The 19,602-nt window shown below is 44.5% G+C and overlaps 1 protein-coding gene across 2 annotated transcripts in view; it reads right to left on the reverse strand.

The window, feature by feature from the left end:
• Positions 1-944: 944 nt before the first annotated feature.
• LOC137535584 (oocyte zinc finger protein XlCOF8.4-like) overlaps positions 945-19,602 on the reverse strand; it is a 33,113-nt gene continuing 14,455 nt past the window's right edge. Inside the window, exons 1-5 of one of the 2 annotated variants that reach the window (XM_068257435.1) lie at positions 19,221-19,277; positions 11,826-11,932; positions 6,798-6,932; positions 6,597-6,720; positions 945-2,115 (exon numbers count right to left, since the gene is read on the reverse strand). In XM_068257435.1, the coding sequence (XP_068113536.1) occupies positions 971-2,115; positions 6,597-6,720; positions 6,798-6,932; positions 11,826-11,903 (1,482 nt within the window). In that variant the 5' untranslated portion in view covers positions 11,904-11,932; positions 19,221-19,277 and the 3' untranslated portion in view covers positions 945-970. Of the gene's footprint in view, positions 2,116-6,596; positions 6,721-6,797; positions 6,933-11,825; positions 11,933-19,220; positions 19,278-19,602 lie in introns of those variants that run through there. The other variant, XM_068257436.1, reaches the window with a different exon arrangement.

Consider the following 19,602-nt stretch of genomic DNA (forward strand, 5'->3'; position numbering starts at 1 on the left):
TGGCTGATGACTGCTCCCTAGTTACTGACCCCTGGCCTGGCTGATGACTGCTCTCTGGTTACTGATCCCTGGCCTGGCTGATGCCCGCTCTCTGGTGACTTACCCCTGGCCTGGCTGATGACTGCTCTCTGGTTACTGACCCCTGGCCTGGCTGATGACTGCTCTCTGGTTACTGACCCCTGGCCTGGCTGATTTCTGGTTACTGACCCCTGGCCTGGCTTCTCTCTGGTTACTGACCCTGGCCTGGCTGATGACAGCTCTCTAGTTACTGACCCTGGCCTGTGTGATGACCGCTCTCTAGTTACTGACCTCTGGCCTGGCTTCTCTCTGGTTACTGACCCTGGCCTGGCTGATGACAGCTCTCTAGTTACTGACCCCTGGCCTGGCTGATGACCACTCTTTGGTTACTGACCCCTGGCCTGGCTGATGACTGCTCTCTGGTTACTGACCCCTGGCCTGGCTTCTCTCTGGTTACTGACCCTGGCCTGGCTGATGACTGGTCTCTGGTTACTGACCCCTGTCCTGGCTGATGACTGCTCTCTGGTTACTGACCCCTGGCCTGGCTGATGACTGCTCTCTCTGGTTACTGACCCCTGGCCTGGCTGATGACTTTTTTCTGGTTACTGACCCCTGGCCTGGCTAATGACTGCTCTCTGGTTACTGACCCCTGGCCTGGCTGATGACTGCTCTCTGGTTACTGACTCCTGGCCTGGCTGATGACCGCTCTCTGGTTACTGAACCCTCCCTTTACTGGATAAGCAGAGTAGGTTATTTTTTAACCAGTGAGAATGGGACACAAGTGACCAGTGGTTGGTCTTATCGTTTGTATTGAACTAATACAACATTCAAGACACACATTTATTTTTATCTCTTTTTAATTTACTTCTCATCTAAGGACAAAAAATAAATAAATTTAGACTTATAAATAACAGGCATAATAAAAAATTCCCTCCCCTCCCCCCAGGCTTTGTCAGGACCGGAACTTTAGCCCCATGTGGACCCTCTGGTGCGCGCGTAGCACTGACTTGGTGGTGAAGCTCTTGGTGCAGTCGGGACATCTATGGGGCTTCTCACCCGTGTGGATCTTGTAGTGCGACATGAGGTTGGACTTCCTGTTGAAGCAGCGGCCACACTCGGCACAGCTGAATGGCTTCTCTCCGGAGTGAATCTTCCGGTGCTCATTCAGGGCTGAGCGGACGATGAAGCAGCGTCCGCAGTCACCGCACACAAACCGCTTTGTGCTGTGATACTTGGTCTGATGCCGGAGGAGTTGGGATTTGGCCATGTAGCTCTCGCCACACTCGGGGCAGGAAAAGGGCCGCTCGCCCGTGTGGTTCCTGCGATGTATGACCAGATAACCACGGCTGGAGAAGCCCTTGCCACACTCCACACAGATGAAGGGCTTCTTTCGCTTGTGTGACCTCTGGTGGACAAAAAGATTGGATCTGGTGGATAACGTCTTGCCGCACTCATAACATGGCCATCTCTTCTGTATGCCGTCGGCAAGGGCCGACTCCACCTTGATATGAGTTGCCATGTATTGTCCATGGTGGGTATACAGACCCATGTTCATGAAATCCCCCTCCTCCCATGGATCATCTTTCATAGAAGTAGATGTGGGTTGTGAGCAGTCAGAGTTGATTACAATGTCAGGGTGTTGGAGCTCCTCTTCTTCATCTGAGATGGGTTCCTCTTTAATGTACGAGGTTATACATGGCAAGCCATCTGAGGGTGACAAATTGTCCATGAGTGGAAGAAGTCCATGTTTCTGTGACAGAGGTCCATCTGCAGAATGCCCAGATGGCACCTTTGTGTGACCCGTGGGGATTAGAGTCTCCACGCATGGTCCAATTACTTTTCCACTAGGAAATGGCTCCAACTTAGGAGTTTTCAACTGGACCTGTTTCTGGTCCTGTGTGGAGAAAACATCTTCTCTGGCCAAATTTGGGTTCTCCATGATGATCTTACAGGTGTACCGGGCAAACTCTTGGTCTCTCTTGTTGTGTATAAAACTCCCATTAACTGAGAAAGAATCCTCCTGGTTGTTAGTATCTGGAAGATCGTCATCTTCGTGTATCCAGTCCTCCTCTAAGCTCTTCTCCATAGCAGATGCACCTGTTGTGGGACAAAGAAAAACATCATCTTAGTTTGGTTTACAACAGCTCCAATGCCTGAGAGCTGAGAGTTGGCGTAGACATTGTAATAAATATTTGTTGGTTGCTATAGGCAACAACACTACACTTTTGTCCGGCACCATATCACAGAAAGTGTGATAACTTGACATCACATCAACAGCACAGGAGATAGAACTGCTTAGACATCGTCCAAGGTTAAGGTGTTTATTCAGTAAACAGATATACAAACGTGATCAGCAGCAATCTTATCTTCATTACATGTTACCTCAGCAAAGCAATCAGTCTGTAGTAAGTCATCTTTAGCGTTGCGGCTCTTGGTCTATCCCTTGTGAATAGACCAGGCTTTCTGTTATGGTACAGCTATGCACTAAGCGTATATACAGCATACAGATAATCGAAGTTACTAGAAGGAAAGTAGAAAGTGGAAGTCAGAAGTGGCTCTCTGGAGCTATTGGCTGATAAGAACACACTATATCATGACAAGCACAGTCTTTACTGCGCATGCGCTGGAAAAATGACCTCTTCCCTTGTTCTTGTTTCCTGTTCCCTGGCTATTGTTTACCTTTAGGAAATATTAAAACACTCAATGTTCATCCCACAAAGCCTGAATGTCTTCTTGATATCTATTCTACGGCCTTGTGGATTCTGTTCTAAAGAACATGGTGCTTTGCAGAAATGCCTCTATTTCTCTTTAAGAGAATTTCTCCTTAAACAGAGTCACTCTGCAGAGCAAGTCCTTTTACTAAACCAGTTATGTAAAGTGACTGAGGCCTATGAATTCAAGCATATCATACTTAAATTCTAAGGCCCGGTTCACATTAGCGTTCCCTGTCCGGATCCGCCTGATCGGATCCGGACCGTATACTGTACAAACGGAACGTACGTTCCGCATAGCAATGCAAAGGCTATGCGGACATTCACACGCGTCCGTTCCGTACAGTACGGAGCCAGACCGGATCCGGACTCCGGACACTTTTCCAACATGCCCTATTTTTTGGTCCGGCTCATCCGGCCCACGCACCTGGACCGGAGCCTGGCTGCACCATCCGGATATAGAAAACCAATGGGAAACGGAAGCACAGAACACACTGGAGACAACACCGGACGTTCTACCCCACTTCCTATGCGTATTTATAGCGGCCATTTCGGATGGGGACACATGGGCCAAGCATGTCTGGAGTGGAGCAGCAGTGACAGACGTGCTGGAGCTGTTGGCAGTATGTCGGACGTGGAGGTGAGGCCTACAGCGGAGGAACCTGATTCTACAGGTGCACCAGGTGCACCTTCTACAGACCCCAACAAATTTTAAGGTATTTTGTTGGTTTTTTGTTTTTTTTCCCCCACGGATCCGGAAGGCAGCCTGAAGCAGTCCTGATGCAAACGGACCAGATCCGGATCGGATCCGGATCGGAACCGTACGGTTCCAATCCGGATCAGGTCCTGATACGATCCTGATCCGGTCCGTTTGCATGCCAAAACGCAAGTGTGAACGGGGCCTAACAGACATTAGAAGGACACTGTACAAAGAACGTCTCGCATCTTTTTTGTTTACCTAATTTTTTTATTGGAATTTATTCTCAAGGTCTGTTTTTAAGATAGTAACATTTCTGAAAAAAGGTTTGTTTTGACATTAGATCAGATCAGACAAAGTCTTGTAAAAGTAGCACATTTTAATGGCTAACTGATAACGTTAAATGATGCAAGCTTTCTGGGATCTAGTCTCCTTCTTCAGGTATATTTCCAGATGTTAGCTGAAGTAAAACACTGATGTAGGTAAAAACAGTGACAGTGTTTTACTTCAGCTATCATCTAGAAATATGCCTGAAGAAGGGGACTAGATCCCAGAAAGCTTGCACAATTTATCTCTATCAATAATATCGATTGCTGAGCTGCGCTCACCATTAATTCCTACAAAACATAAATGCACTACACATAGCGTAATTCCATTAACAATCTTGCAGACACCCGAGTGATAGTGCGTAGTGTGACACTCGTGAAGCCACTCCCCAAAGTAGATTGCGCTCACCAAATTGCAGCCTCCTCCAACATCAGGTGGGTCTAGCGTTTTAACTTAACACATCCAACTGGCACTTTTACTCTTCAATTCTCTTTAATATATGGATAAAAACGTTTGCTTCACATAAAACATAAAAAAAAACCATAGAGCTGCTGAAAATCAAGAATCGCCCCCGCATTAAGTGCGCACTTACGTATCAAAACTTGAATCAATGCGCATCATATGCCTCAGCAGTGGGATCTGTCCTGGCTTCTGGATGGGTACGGCGTCCCATATCCCCCTCTGTAGCTCCGTCCGCTTAGGCTCCCGTTCCCCGCTCTGTCAGCTTGTTTGCAAATGCCGGCTTCCCTCTGCACGCGGTGACGTCAGACGCGCTGGCCATAGCTCCGCCCAGGGCGATTCTTGATTTTCAGCAGTATCACGCTATGATGGCTCTATGTGTTTTTTATGTGAAGGAAACTTTTTTATCCATATATTAAAGAAAATTGAAGAGTAAAAGTGCCAGTTGGATGTGTTAAGTTAAAACGCTAGACCCACCTGATGTTTGAGGAGGCTGCAATTTGGTGAGCGCAATCTACTTTGGGGAGTGGATTCACGAGTGTCACACTACTCACTATCACTCGGGTGTCTGCAAGATTGTTAATGGAATTACGCTATGTGTAGTGCATTTATGTTTTGTAGGAATTAATGGTGAGCGCAGCTCAGCAATCGATATTATTTCAGCATCTGGTAAAGTGAAGCAGCCATCCCAAGCAGAAAGCAACCTCATTGACTCCAAGTGATGAACATTTTTTGACTATTTAGGCTGTGAGCTCATAAGAAAAGTGTTTGACTGCAGTAAGGTCTGATAAGAGCTTGAGAGGTTCATTTGAATCAAGCTATTGACTGTAGTAAGATTTGATAGGGTTGAGAAAACCAATTTATTGTGGGAAATCTCACTTAGATTGTGGACTGCAGTAAGGTCTGATTTGTGCGGTAGTAATTTTGTTATATATGCTATATTGTAAGTTGCATTTCAATTAAAGGGGAGTCTGGTGATTGCAGCAGACTTTGATATAGCCAAAATCTCTGTCAAGGTGACAGCTTTGTTCATAGGCAGCGCAGCCCTATTAATTTGAATTTATCTCTATCAGTTAGCCATTAAAAGGTATTACTTGTACAAGACACATTTTCTACCTACATAATTTGTTTGGCTTACACGGTACAGAAACTTTTTTACTACTGACATTAGATCAGTCAATTTACTAGCAGCTGAGATTTAACCACTTCACCCCCCCAGGGCTAAATTTCTCCAACTGTCTGCGCACCGCTTCACCTCCAGGGACGGAGAAAGGCGCACTTGTTTGTTTACTGGCTGGGAGTAGGCGGGGAACTCTCGCGCACACTCCAGCCAGCCCGAACAGCAGGTGACTAATTGGATGTTAGGAACAAGCGTTCCTAAATCCAATTAGCCTTGCTGATTGCGAGTAGAATGAAGACGGCTTCAAACAGAAGCCGTCTTCATTCAAAACAATGTAAGGTAAACAAACGTGCAGCGCGCAATCGCACGCTCCCGTGACCCGCGCGCGCACACCCCAGCTCTGCAGTACAATCATTGGTTATGGGGACTCTCCAGTCCCCAATAACCAATCATAGTACATCAGTACTGGAATGGAAGCAGCGCTGAAAGGTAAAAATCGTGCTGGTGTTTCAGGGGTAAAACCCCTCAGTTGTGAAATGGTTAAGTATTTGCTTTATGGTGGAGAGATCATGGCTTGAAGGAAGGGAGAGTGGACTTACCTTCCTTCATTCCATGTACATATGAGAGTGGTGTCTCTGTCTGCACCACATTTACCAGCCCACATCACTGGGACGTTGTGTGGCTGATCTGTTACTGATGGGGGAGAGGTCACCCATGCAGCAATATCTTTTGGGTCTATCTTCAGTGGTGAGATCTCTGCACCTCCTGAATTCAGGTGGAGACATGGTGGGCAATAGCTGAGACGGGAATTATGGAAGTTTAGATGTCATCACTGGAGTCAACAGGAAGCCAAAGGGAGACTCCGCCAACCAGACTCCACCTTTTCCTTCTGTAATGTCCACACTGTTCAGGTTCTCCTCCCACCCATTTCGACTGGTCTGGCCACTGTAACCTCGCAGTGCTGATACTTATGTTCCATTTAAACAACACATCTCCTGTACATGTTAATCATTAAATCTGTGTACAAGCTTTACGCCTTCCTGCTCTGCATGGGTGGCCCACTTCTGCTACCATGTGCCAGAGCGGATACCTCTATTGTTGTAGCGCCTTGACTGTGGTGCCACTTGCTCCACCCATTCCTCCCTCTCCAAGGAGCAGTAGATACCACTTGGCCAGGAACCAAACAACGTATCTGTATAGCTATTAATATTATACCATAACTGCCAATTTCTAAAGTGTGCAGCAGGCGTAACACTCCTCTTACCCGGTGTAGTGAGGCTCTTGTAGTCCACCATCATGGCGTCCTTGTAGAGGTCCTGGTGTTCTTCTAAATACTGCCACTCCTCCATGGAGAAATAGACGGTGACATCCTGACACCTTATAGGAACCTGACACACACAATGATAGAGTCACCATCCTGACACACCCCTTGCTGTTATGCCCCATAATTCCCAGCACCGCTCACCTCTCCTGTCAGCAGCTCAATCATCTTCCTGGTGACTTCCAGAATCTTCTGCTTGTCGAGTCCTTCAGATATCAGGGAGTGGGATGAGGGCACCGGGATGGTCACATGATCATCAGACATCACTGGAGGACAATTCTGTGTAGAAAGACCAACTAAGTCACATGTATAATATTTGGTATCCACAGAGACGAACAGGACAGAAAAGGACAGAGTTAGGGCGCCTGTACACAAGCATCACTAGGACTGACCTAGATCCTGGCAAACAAGAGTTGTATGTTACTGTGGTGTACCACAGAGAGGCCTACTGCTGCTGTGGGGAGGGGATGTGATGGTGATGTGCACAGTGGAGTGGTTTCCACAGAGCGGGGTAAGGAAGGAGACCATGCAATCGGGGACACGAGTACGCATGCTGGACTCTCAGCAGAGACAGCCATGAAAGTCCACCTCCACACATTCCCTTCTAGCATGTCTATGTAGCTTCAGTGTGGTATATGTATTAATGGAATAACAGAAAATGTTATACAGCAGTGTTTCTCAACATTTTATTGGTATGTACCCCTTTTAAAACCCTGTACTCACCAAGTACCCCCTAGCATAGTAAACATTATCACAAGTACCCCTTGACAAATATATATTTAGTCGTAGTACATGATAATTGGTTCTAAACAATTTCCAAGCATTTACTATTGCTTTTGATTAGCTAAAATACTAATTTAGTGTAGTTTAAATAATTTTCTAAAACTCGAAATTTGTTATTCTTGGTTAAGTATATAAAGCCCGAGTACCCCCTGGAACCATCATAAGTACCCCCTGGGGTACGCGTACCACATGTTGAGAACCTAGGTTATACAGTACTGACAAGACAGCGCCCCTTAGAGGCAACCAATAATATAACCAGTGGAGACAATTTAATAACCCATTTTGGGTCTTCAATGGATTTCCTGTTCAGAAAAATCTGTCATGCAGGAGCTGGAACACTATATATCTCAGAGGATACAGAGTGAAAAAGGAATGCAAGACACAAAGCACTTACTTCCTGGGGAATATACCCACCTGAATTGTGATAACACTTATATGGCAGAAAATACAATGCGTATTGTGGGATTCATGCTCTTCCTCAGGTGACAGTGCCACAATGTAGCGTTGTGAGCATGTGAGCGCCTTTATTTCTTACTCACTACCCTACAAGGTGGCACCTGAGGAAGAGGCCCACAGAACTAGTTGTATTTGCTACTATAAAGTATATTTGTCAATCAACCTGGCTGGTATATTCTTCAGGAGGTGACTGCATTGGACTTGCACATATTAGTAAAGATTATGGGGGTGATACATCATTGTGCGGTAATATAATAGTGCAGGCACAGCGCACAGCAATATTACGAGTAGTTATGAGCGGAAGTACAGCGAGATACAATGGTAATGTCACCTGCTGTACTCCAGTAGCGCGACCATTAGCAGCGGTCAACCTACTAGAATACCGCTGGTCACGCGACTATCGTATCTCGCGGTACTTCCGCTCATAACTACAGGTAATATTGCCTGCGCTGTGCTAACACTATTGTATTACCGCACAATGGCCTCAATTCACTAAGCTTATCTCCTGTCCTTAGTAACGTTTCTAGAGTTATCACCATGGTGACGAGGCATGTCGTATTCAGGAAACATCTTACCTCAGGCAAACCTAAAGTTAACTCTTCAATCCTTAAAATAACTCCAGAATTCTAAAGTTAAAGACAGGCTGTTAATTAACTGCGTGTGAAAATAACTACAGAGGAGGTAAGTTAACTACAGAGGAGGTAACTTAAGGAATGAAGAGATAAGATAACTCTCTCACTGCGTGGAGGTAAGTTTTCTCTTGCCTTATTATCTCCAGCATGATCTTAGTGCATTCAGGCCATTGGTGTATCAACCCCTAAGAGTGATGTCATGTGACCTCCCAGAATCCTCCTCACCAGGGGCATAACTAGATATCACTAGGCCCCCCTGCGAAACAATGGATGCCCCCTCGCTTTCTGCACAGGTAAACTGAGAACTAATGTAATGCAATTGACTAGTGTACACTTGAATGTGTTTTCCCCATGCAGATATGAACAGACAGCAGTGAAGCACTGCAGGCATTTTCTCTATCACTTACATTAGCTTCTGTGATAAAACGTGCATGTTTTCACACATGCAGACACACATGGTGTGCAGAAAACGCATACAGATAACCGACAAACGAGTGTGCTCCCAGCCTCAGCTTATTACACTCACTCTGTCCATCTCTGATGGAGCAGGGAACTGGCCCTGCAGACTCCTCCAGCATCACTACAGTACACAGCACTTGGGGAGGGGTAGAGAGGCTGGGGGCGGGGCTCTGCAGACTCCTCCAGCATCACTACAGTACACAGCACTTGGGGAGGGGTAGAGAGGCTGGGGGCGGGGCTCTGCAGACTCCTCCAGCATCACTACAGTACACAGCACTTGGGGAGGGGTGGAGAGGCTGGGGGCGGGGCTCTGCAGATTCCTCCAGCATCACTACAGTACACAGCACTTGGGGAGGGGTGGAGAGGCTGGGGCGGGGCTCTGCAGACTCCTCCAGCATCACTACAGTACACAGCACTTGGGGAGGGGTACAGAGGCTGGGGGCGGGGCTCTGCAGACTCCTCCACCATCACTACAGTACACAGCACTTGGAGAGGGGTGGAGGGGCAGGGGTCTGTACACAAGACCCTGCTGCACACTGAATAGGGAATGTCTACAAATCTTTGTCTGCAAACTTTGTATGATTCTTTGTCAGTGGCTGAGCAGATGCAGTCATTAGAACAAGTGTGCAGAGAGCAGAAAGCTTTTTCTCTTTGTGCCCAGACTCCTCCAGCATCACTACAGTACACAACACTTGGGGAGGGGTAGAAAGGCTAGGGGTTGAACAGCGCTGTACACAAGACCCTACTGAACACTGAATAGGGATCATCTAAATACCTTTGTCTACAAAACTTTCTATTCCTTAAAGCAGATGCAGTCATTAGAACAATTCTGCTGAGAACAGAAAGCTTTTTCTCTCCTTGCCCTTAGTTGTCAGTCTCTCAGGACAGGGAAAAGAACCCCCCCCCCCCCACGGGGCCCCCTGCGGTTTCTGGGACTTAAACTCTTGCATAGGACAGAAGGAAAACAGAGAGAACTGCACACTGTCTATATTTAGAGAGATTAGACTGTCTAATTCCCTCTCATCTGTGACTAATCACAACTGTAATTTGATCTCTCAGCTGTGTCAGCTCAGGTATCTCTGCTGCCTGGGCAGAACAGCTAATTTGTAAACACAGGATGTTAACCCTATGTCTGATTCCATGAAAGCAGGAAGTAGAAACACTGCAGATTTATTGCAGGATTTGTAACAGCTGTAACAAAGACATGTTTTTCTGTAAAGGTTATTATGCTGTTGATTTTCTTTTAGAGCAAAGAGGAAGTTCTGAGTTCAGGTACACTTTAACAGAGAGAATAGTGATATCATGGTATCTCCCAGAATCCTCCTCACCTCTCCGGTCACCTGTGTTATATTACTAGAGATAAGAGTGATGCCATGTGACCTCCCAGAATCCCCCTCACCTCTCCGGTCACCTGTGTGTTATATTACTAGAGATAAGAGTGATGTCATGTGACCTCCCAGAATCCTCCTCACCTCTCCAGTCACCTGTGTGTTATATTACTAGAGATAAGAGTGATGCCATGTGACCTCCCAGAATCCTCCTCACCTCTCCGGTCACCTGTGTGTTATATTACCAGAGATAAGAGTGATGTCATGTGACCTCCCAGAATCCTCCTCACCTCTCCGGTCACCTGTGTTATATTACTAGAGATAAGAGTGATGCCATGTGACCTCCCAGAATCCTCCTCACCTCTCCAGTCACATGTGTGTTATATTACTAGAGATAAGAGTGATGCCATGTGACCTCCCAGAATCCCCTTCACCTCTCCAGTCACCTGTGTTATTTTACTAGAGAGAAGAGTGATGTCATGTGACCTCCCAGAATCCCCCTCACCTCTCCAGTCACCTGTGTTATATTACTAGAGATAAGAGTGATGTCATATGACCTCCCAGAATCCTCCTCACCTCTCCTGTCACCTGTGTGTTATATTACTAGAGATAACAGTGATGTCATGTGACCTCCCAGAATCCTCACCTCTCCAGTCAACTGTGTGTTATATTACTAGAGATAAGAGTGATGTCATGTGACCTCCCAGAATCCTCCTCACCTTTCCGGTCACCTGTGTTATATTACTAGAGATAAGAGTGATGTCACGTGACCTCCCAGAATCCCCCTCACCTCTCCAGTCACATGTGTGTTATATTACTAGAGATAAGAGTGATGTCATGTGACCTCCCAGAATCCTCCTCACCTCTCCAGTCACCAGTGTGTTATATTACTAGAGATAAGAGTGATGTCATGTGACCTCCCAGAATCCTCCTCACCTCTCCGGTCACCTGTGTTATATTACTAGAGATAAGAGTGACGTCATGTGACCTCCCAGAATCCTCCTCACCTCTCCGGTCACCTGTGTTACATTACTAGAGATAAGAGTGACGTCATGTGACCTCCCAGAATCCCCCTCACCTCTCCAGTCACATGTGTGTTATATTACTAGAGATAAGAGTGATGTCATGTGACCTCCCAGAATCCTCCTCACCTCTCCAGTCACCAGTGTGTTATATTACTAGAGATAAGAGTGATGTCGTGTGACCTCCCAGAATCCTCCTCACCTCTCCAGTCACCTGTGTTATATTACTAGAGATAAGAGTGATGTCATGTGACCTCCCAGAATCCCCCTCACCTCTCCAGTCACATGTGTGTTATATTACTAGAGATAAGAGTGATGTCATGTGACCTCCCAGAATCCTCCTCACCTCTCCAGTCACCAGTGTGTTATATTACTAGAGATAAGAGTGATGTCTTGTGACCTCCCAGAATCCTCCTCACCTCTCCAGTCACCAGTGTGTTATATTACTAGAGATAAGAGTGACATCATGTGACCTCCCAGAATCCTCCTCACCTCTCCGGTCAGCAGACAGATGATCTCCAGGGTGAGATTTAGTATCTTATAAGCTATGTGGCTCGCCTCCTTCTCCATCTCTGCCGGTATCTGGAGCCTTCAGAGGTCTGGAGACAGAAAAGCAGATCTGTCATAATAATCACAGCCAGAAAATATAACTCAAAGCTGCAATATGTCTGCTGTTCAGAGAACATAGAAGACTGACAATAAATGATCATTTGTAGTGATGGAACTGCAGCCACCCATAATACCACATGCATGATCTATGTATGAGTGACTGCACCTGTGTGTTTAATGCTTTTCTTTCAATGTTATATAAAAACACACATGCAGAGCATTGTATGATGACTGTCCCACAAATAATGCATACTATGCATGTACCATACATACAGTAATGGTGATGGGCAGAGATACAGGTGATGGGTGTGTATACTATATGATGGGCAGAGATATAGGTGATGGGTGTGTATACTATATGATGGGCAGAGATACAGGTGATGGGTGTGTATACTATATGATGGGCAGAGATATAGGTGATGGGTGTGTATAGTATATGATGGGCAGAGATATAGATGATAGGTGAGTATAGTATATGATGGGCAGAGATATAGGTGATGGGTGTGTATACTATATGATGGGCAGAGATACAGGTGATGGGTGTGTATACTATATGATGGGCAGAGATATAGGTGATGGGTGTGTATACTATATGATGGGCAGAGATACAGGTGATGGGTGTGTATACTATATGATGGGCAGAGATATAGGTGATGGGTGTGTATACTATATGATGGGCAGAGATATAGGTGATGGGTGTGTATACTATATGATGGGCAGAGATATAGGTGATGGGTGTGTATACTATATGATGGGCAGAGATATAGGTGATGGGTGTGTATACTATATGATGGGCAGAGATACAGGTGATGGGTGTGTATACTATATGATGGGCAGAGATATAGGTGATGGGTGTGTATACTATATGATGGGCAGAGATATAGGTGATGGGTGTGTATACTATATGATGGGCAGAGATATAGGTGATGGGTGTGTATACTATATGATGGGCAGAGATACAGGTGATGGGTGTGTATACTATATGATGGGCAGAGATACAGGTGATGGGTGTGTATACTATATGATGGGCAGAGATATAGGTGATGGGTGTGTATACTATATGATGGGCAGAGATACAGGTGATGGGTGTGTATACTATATGATGGGCAGAGATATAGGTGATGGGTGTGTATACTATATGATGGGCAGAGATATAGGTGATGGGTGTGTATACTATATGATGGGCAGAGATACAGGTGATGGGTGTGTATACTATATGATGGGCAGAGATACAGGTGATGGGTGTGTATACTATATGATGGGCAGAGATATAGGTGATGGGTGTGTATAGTATATGATGGGCAGAGATATAGGTGATGGGTGTGTATACTATATGATGGGCAGAGATATAGGTGATGGGTGTGTATAGTATATGATGGGCAGAGATACAGGTGATGGGTGTGTATACTATATGATGGGCAGAGATACAGGTGATGGGTGTGTATACTATATGATGGGCAGAGATATAGGTGATGGGTGTGTATAGTATATGATGGGCAGAGGTTACAGTTACATAGTTATTTGGGTTGGAAAAAAAACATACGTCCATCGAGTTCAACCAGAGAACAAAGTTCAACACCAGCCTGTTCCCTCACATATCCCTGCTGATCCAGAGGAAGGCACAACACCAGCCTGCTCCCTCACATATCACTGCTGATCCAGAGGAAGGCACAACACCAGCCTGCACCCTCACATATCTCTGCTGATCCAGAGGAAGGCACAACACCAGCCTGCACCCTCACATATCCCTGCTGATCCAGAGGAAGGCACAACACCAGCCTGCTCCCTCACATATCACTGCTGATCCAGAGGAAGGCACAACACCAGCCTGCACCCTCACATATCTCTGCTGATCCAGAGGAAGGTACAACACCAGCCTGCACCCTCACATATCCCTGCTGATCCAGAGGAAGGTACAGCACCAGCCTGCACCCTCACATATCCCTGCTGATCCAGAGGAAGGCACAACACCAGATTCCTCCCTCACATATCCCTGCTGATCCAGAGGAAGGCAAAAAACCCTTACAAGGCATGGTCCAATTAGCCCCAGAAGTGAAAAAAATCCTACCCAACTCCAGATGGCAATCAGACAAAATCCCTGGATCAACATCACTGGGCATTACCTAGTAATTGTATCCATGGATGTCTTTCAACGCAAGGAAAGCATCTAAGCCCCCTTTAAATGCAGGTGTAGAGTTTGCCATAACGACTTCCTGTGGCAATGCATTCCACATCTTAATCACTATTACTGTAAAAAACCCTTTCCTAAATAAATGGCTAAAACTGTAACGATTGGTGTCAGCACGCAGAGAGAATCTGATTATTGGTGATCTGTAGTATCACCAAGAATGCAGATATATACCCGATTATTGATGATCTGCAGTATCACCGATAATCAGATATATTGCTAACCTCTGGACACCTATGTGTGTGAGAGTGATTGGTGTAACAGTAACAACTCTGAGTGGAGACCACCAGAGGAGCTGGCAGCCTAATACTCCTGAGGGATTCACCCCTGACGGTGGGTGATATTCTTGTAGCCTGTGGACCCCTGGGCGAGGGACCGAGGCTGGGTTGCAGGAAGCCCTGCTGCTAATATGCAAGGTTTTGCCCTGAACTGGGCTAACGTAACACAGTAATAGCACAATCCTAGTCTGGGGTGTGAGGTCCGTAGTCACAACACCCTGGAACTAGTCTGGAGCATAACATAAATGATAATACAATTCCCTAGTCTTGGGTGTAAGTTTCGTGATCATCAACACCCTGGAACTAGTCTGGAGTATAACATAAATGATAATACAATTCCCTAGTCTTGGGTGTGGGTTCCGTGATCATCAACACCCTGGAACTAGTCTGAAGTATAACATAAATGATAATACAATTCCCTAGTCTTGGGTGTGAGTTCCGTGATCATCAACACCCTGAAACTAGTATATAGGTAATGGGTGAGTATAGTATATAATGGGCAGAGATATAGGTGATGGGTGTGTATAGTATTTGATGGCCAGTGATATAGGTAATGGGTGAGTATAGTATATGATGGCCAGTGATATAGGTGATGGGTGTGTATAGTATTTGATGGGCAGAGATATAGGTAATGGGTGAGTATAGTATATGATGGGCAGAGTTATAGATGATAGGTGAGTATAGTATATGATGGGCAGAGATATAGATGATGGGTGTGTATAGTATATGTAGAATGGTTATATTGATGGGCAGAGATATATATGATAAGTGAGTATAGTATATGATGGGCAGAGATATAGGTGATGGGTGTGTATAGTATATGATGGGCAGAGATATAGATGATAGGTGTGTATAGTATATGATGGGCAGTGATATAGGTGATGGGTGTGTATAGTATATGATGGGCAGTGATATAGGTGATGGGTGTGTATGGTATATGATGGGCAGAGATATAGGTGATGGGTGTGTATAGTATATGATGGGCAGAGATATAGGCGATGGGTCAGTATAGTATATGATAGGCAGAGATATAGGTGATGGGAGTGTATAGTATATGTAGGATGGTTATATTGATGGGCAGAGATATAGGTGATGGGTGTGTATAGTATATGATGGGCAGATATATAGGTGATGGGAGTGTATATATAGTATATGATGGGCAGAGATATAGGTGATGGGTGTGTATAGTATATGTAGGATGGTTATATTGATGGGCAGAGATATAGGTGATGGGTGTGTATAGTATATGATGGGCAGATATATAGGTGATGGGAGTGTATATATAGTATATGATGGGCAGAGATATAGGTGATGGGTGTGTATAGTATATGTAGGATGGTTATATTGATGGGCAGAGATATAGGTGATGGGTGTGTATAGTATATGATGGGCAGAGATATAGGTGATGGGTGTGTATAGTACATGTAGGATGGTTATAAGGATGGGCAGGGATATAGATGATAGGTAAGTATAGTATATGATGGGCAGAGATATAGATGATAGGTGTGTATAGTATATAATGGGCAGTGATATAGGGGATGGGTGTGTATAGTATATGATGGGCAGAGATATAGGTGATGGGTGTGTATAGTATATGATGGGCAGAGTTATAGATGATAGGTGAGCATAGTATATGATGGGCAGAGATATAGGTGATGGGTGTGTATAGTATATGTAGAATGGTTATATTGATGGGCAGAGATATATATGATAAGTGAGTATAGTATATGATGGGCAGAGATATAGGTGATGGGTGTGTATAGTATATGATGGGCAGAGATATAGGTGATGGGTGTGTATAGTATATGATGGGTAGATATATAGATGATAGGTGTGTACAGTATATGATGGGCAGAGATATTGGTGATGAGTGTGTATAGTATATGTAGAATGGTTAAATTGATGGGCAGAGATAGAGGTGATGGGTGTGTATAGTATATGATGGGCAGATATATAGGTGATGGGTGTGTATAGTATATGATGGGCAGAGATATAGGTGATGGGTGTGTATAGTATATGGTGGGTAGAGATATAGATGATAGGTGTGTATAGTATATGATGGGCAGAGATATAGGTGATGGGTGTGTATAGTATCTGATGGGCAGATATATAGGTGATGGGTATGTATAATATGATGGGCAGAGATATAGGTGATGGGTGTGTATAGTATATGATGGGCAGAGATATAGGTGATGGGTGTGTATAGTATATGATGGGAAGAGATATAGGTGATGGGTGTGTATAGTATATGATGGGCAGAGATATAGGTGATGGGTGTGTATAGTATATGATGGGCAGAGATATAGGTGATGGGTGTGTATAGTATATGATGGGCAGAGATATAGGTGATAGGTAAGTATAGTATATGATGGGCAGAGATATAGGTGATGGGTGTGTATAGTATATGATGGGCAGATATATAGGTGATGGGTGTGTATAGTATATGATGGGCAGAGATATAGGTGATGGGTGTGTATAGTATATGATGGGCAGAGATATAGATGATAGGTGTGTATAGTATATGATGGGCAGAGATATAGATGATAGGTGAGTATAGTATTTGATGGGCAGAGATATAGGTGATGGGTGTGTATAGTATATGATGGGCAGAGATATAGATGATAGGTGAGTATAGTATATGATGGGCAGAGATATAGATGATAGGTGTGTATAGTATATAATGGGCAGTGATATAGGTGATGGGTGTGTATAGTATATGATGGGCAGAGATATAGGTGATGGGTGTGTATAGTATATGATGGGCAGAGTTATAGATGATAGGTGAGTATAGTATATGATGGGCAGAGATATAGGTGATGGGTGTGTATAGTATATGTAGAATGGTTATATTGATGGGCAGAGATATATATGATAAGTGAGTATAGTATATGATGGGCAGAGATATAGGTGATGGGTGTGTATAGTATATGATGGGCAGAGATATAGGTGATGGGTGTGTATAGTATATGATGGGTAGAGATATAGATGATAGGTGTGTATAGTATATGATGGGCAGAGATATAGGTGATGAGTGTGTATAGTATATGTAGAATGGTTAAATTGATGGGCAGAGATATAGGTGATGGGTGTGTATAGTATATGATGGGCAGATATATAGGTGATGGGTGTGTATAGTATATGATGGGCAGAGATATAGGTGATGGGTGTGTATAGTATATTATGGGTAGAGATATAGATGATAGGTGTGTATAGTATATGATGGGCAGAGATATAGATGATAGGTGTGTATAGTATCTGATGGGCAGATATATAGGTGATGGGTGTGTATAGTATCTGATGGGCAGATATATAGGTGATGGGTATGTATAATATGATGGGCAGAGATATAGGTGATGGGTGTGTATAGTATATGATGGGCAGAGATATAGGTGATGGGTGTGTATAGTATATGATGGGAAGAGATATAGGTGATGGGTGTGTATAGTATATGATGGGCAGAGATATAGGTGATGGGTGTGTATAGTATATGATGGGCAGAGATATAGGTGATGGGTGTGTATAGTATATGATGGGCAGAGATATAGGTGATAGGTGAGTATAGTATATGATGGGCAGAGATATAGGTGATGGGTGTGTATAGTATATGATGGGCAGATATATAGGTGATGGGTGTGTATAGTATACGATGGGCAGAGATATAGGTGATGGGTGTGTATAGTATATGATGGGCAGAGATATAGATGATAGGTGAGTATAGTATATGATGGGCAGAGATATAGGTGATGGGTGTGTATAGTATATGATGGGCAGAGATATAGATGATAGGTGAGTATAGTATATGAGGGGCAGAGATATAGATGATGGGTGTGTATAGTATATGATGGGCAGAGATATAGATGATAGGTGAGTATATTATATGATGGGCAGAGATATAGATGATAGGTGTGTATAGTATATGATGGGCAGAGATATAGGTGATGGGTGAGTATAGTATATGATGGGCAGAGATATAGGTGATGGGTGTGTATAGTATATAATGGGCAGTGATATAGATGATAGGTGAGTATAGTATATGATGGGCAGTGATATAGGTGATGGGTGTGTATAGTATATGATGGGCAGTGATATAGGTGATGGGTGTGTATAGTATATGATGGGCAGAGATATAGGTGATAGGTGAGTATATTATATGATGGGCAGAGATATAGATGATAGGTGTGTATAGTATATGATGGGCAGAGATATAGGTGATGGGTGTGTATAGTATATGATGGGTAGAGATATAAGTGATGGATGTGTATAGTATATGATGGGCAGAGATATAGATGATGGGTGTGTATAGTATATGATGGGCAGAGATATAGATGATGGGTGTGTATAGTATATGATGGGCAGAGATATAGATGATAGGTGAGTATAGTATATGATGGGCAGAGATATAGGTGATGGGTGTGTATAGTATATGATAGGTAGAGATATAAGTGATGGATGTGTATAGTATATGATGGGCAGAGATATAGATGATGGGTGTGTATAGTATATGATGGGCAGAGATATAGATGATAGGTGAGTATATTATATGATGGGTAGAGATATAGATAATGGGTGTGTATATGTAGGATGGGTATATTGATATCTGTAAATACAATGATGCAGAGCTCAGCCAATCATCCTGTGAGTGTGCTGCAGAGCAGGCTGGTGATTGGCTGCTCTGGAAACATGCAGATGAGAGCCCCCCCTGGTGAATAATGGGCAGGAGAGGGAGGAGGGGTCCCCCATTCTTTCCTGTATAGGGGTGATACAGCCTTGAGCACACCTAACCCCCCAATACCCCCACCCAGCAGCACTGACCTGCAGCCCTCAGCCACTGACAGGGGTCACTCTACTTCCGGGGCATGGCAGGCTGCTCTCATTTGCGTTTCACGCCACTTCCTCGTCCTGCGTTCCAAGTGCGCTCCAGCGAGTTTCCAGCTGCGTTTCAAGTCTCCTTCCGTGTGTATGACGTATTACCATATGGTGTACAACGCTACCCCTAGTGGCCGCTGCTGGTCATTACACCACCGCCTGCAGCAATGTGATCCCAGTTCCTCTGCCTGCTGTCACTTCTCATTCATTTTTATTAGATTTACACGAATACGTTTATTATTATTGCATTATACATCTAGATGTGTATTATCCCATAGTAATAACTGATGGCCAGTAAGAGATGTTCTCATTCTAGTTAACTAGCAAA

Source organism: Hyperolius riggenbachi, chromosome 10 (genome assembly GCF_040937935.1).
Source record: "Hyperolius riggenbachi isolate aHypRig1 chromosome 10, aHypRig1.pri, whole genome shotgun sequence".
In the NCBI taxonomy this organism is placed as follows: Eukaryota; Metazoa; Chordata; class Amphibia; order Anura; family Hyperoliidae; genus Hyperolius; species Hyperolius riggenbachi.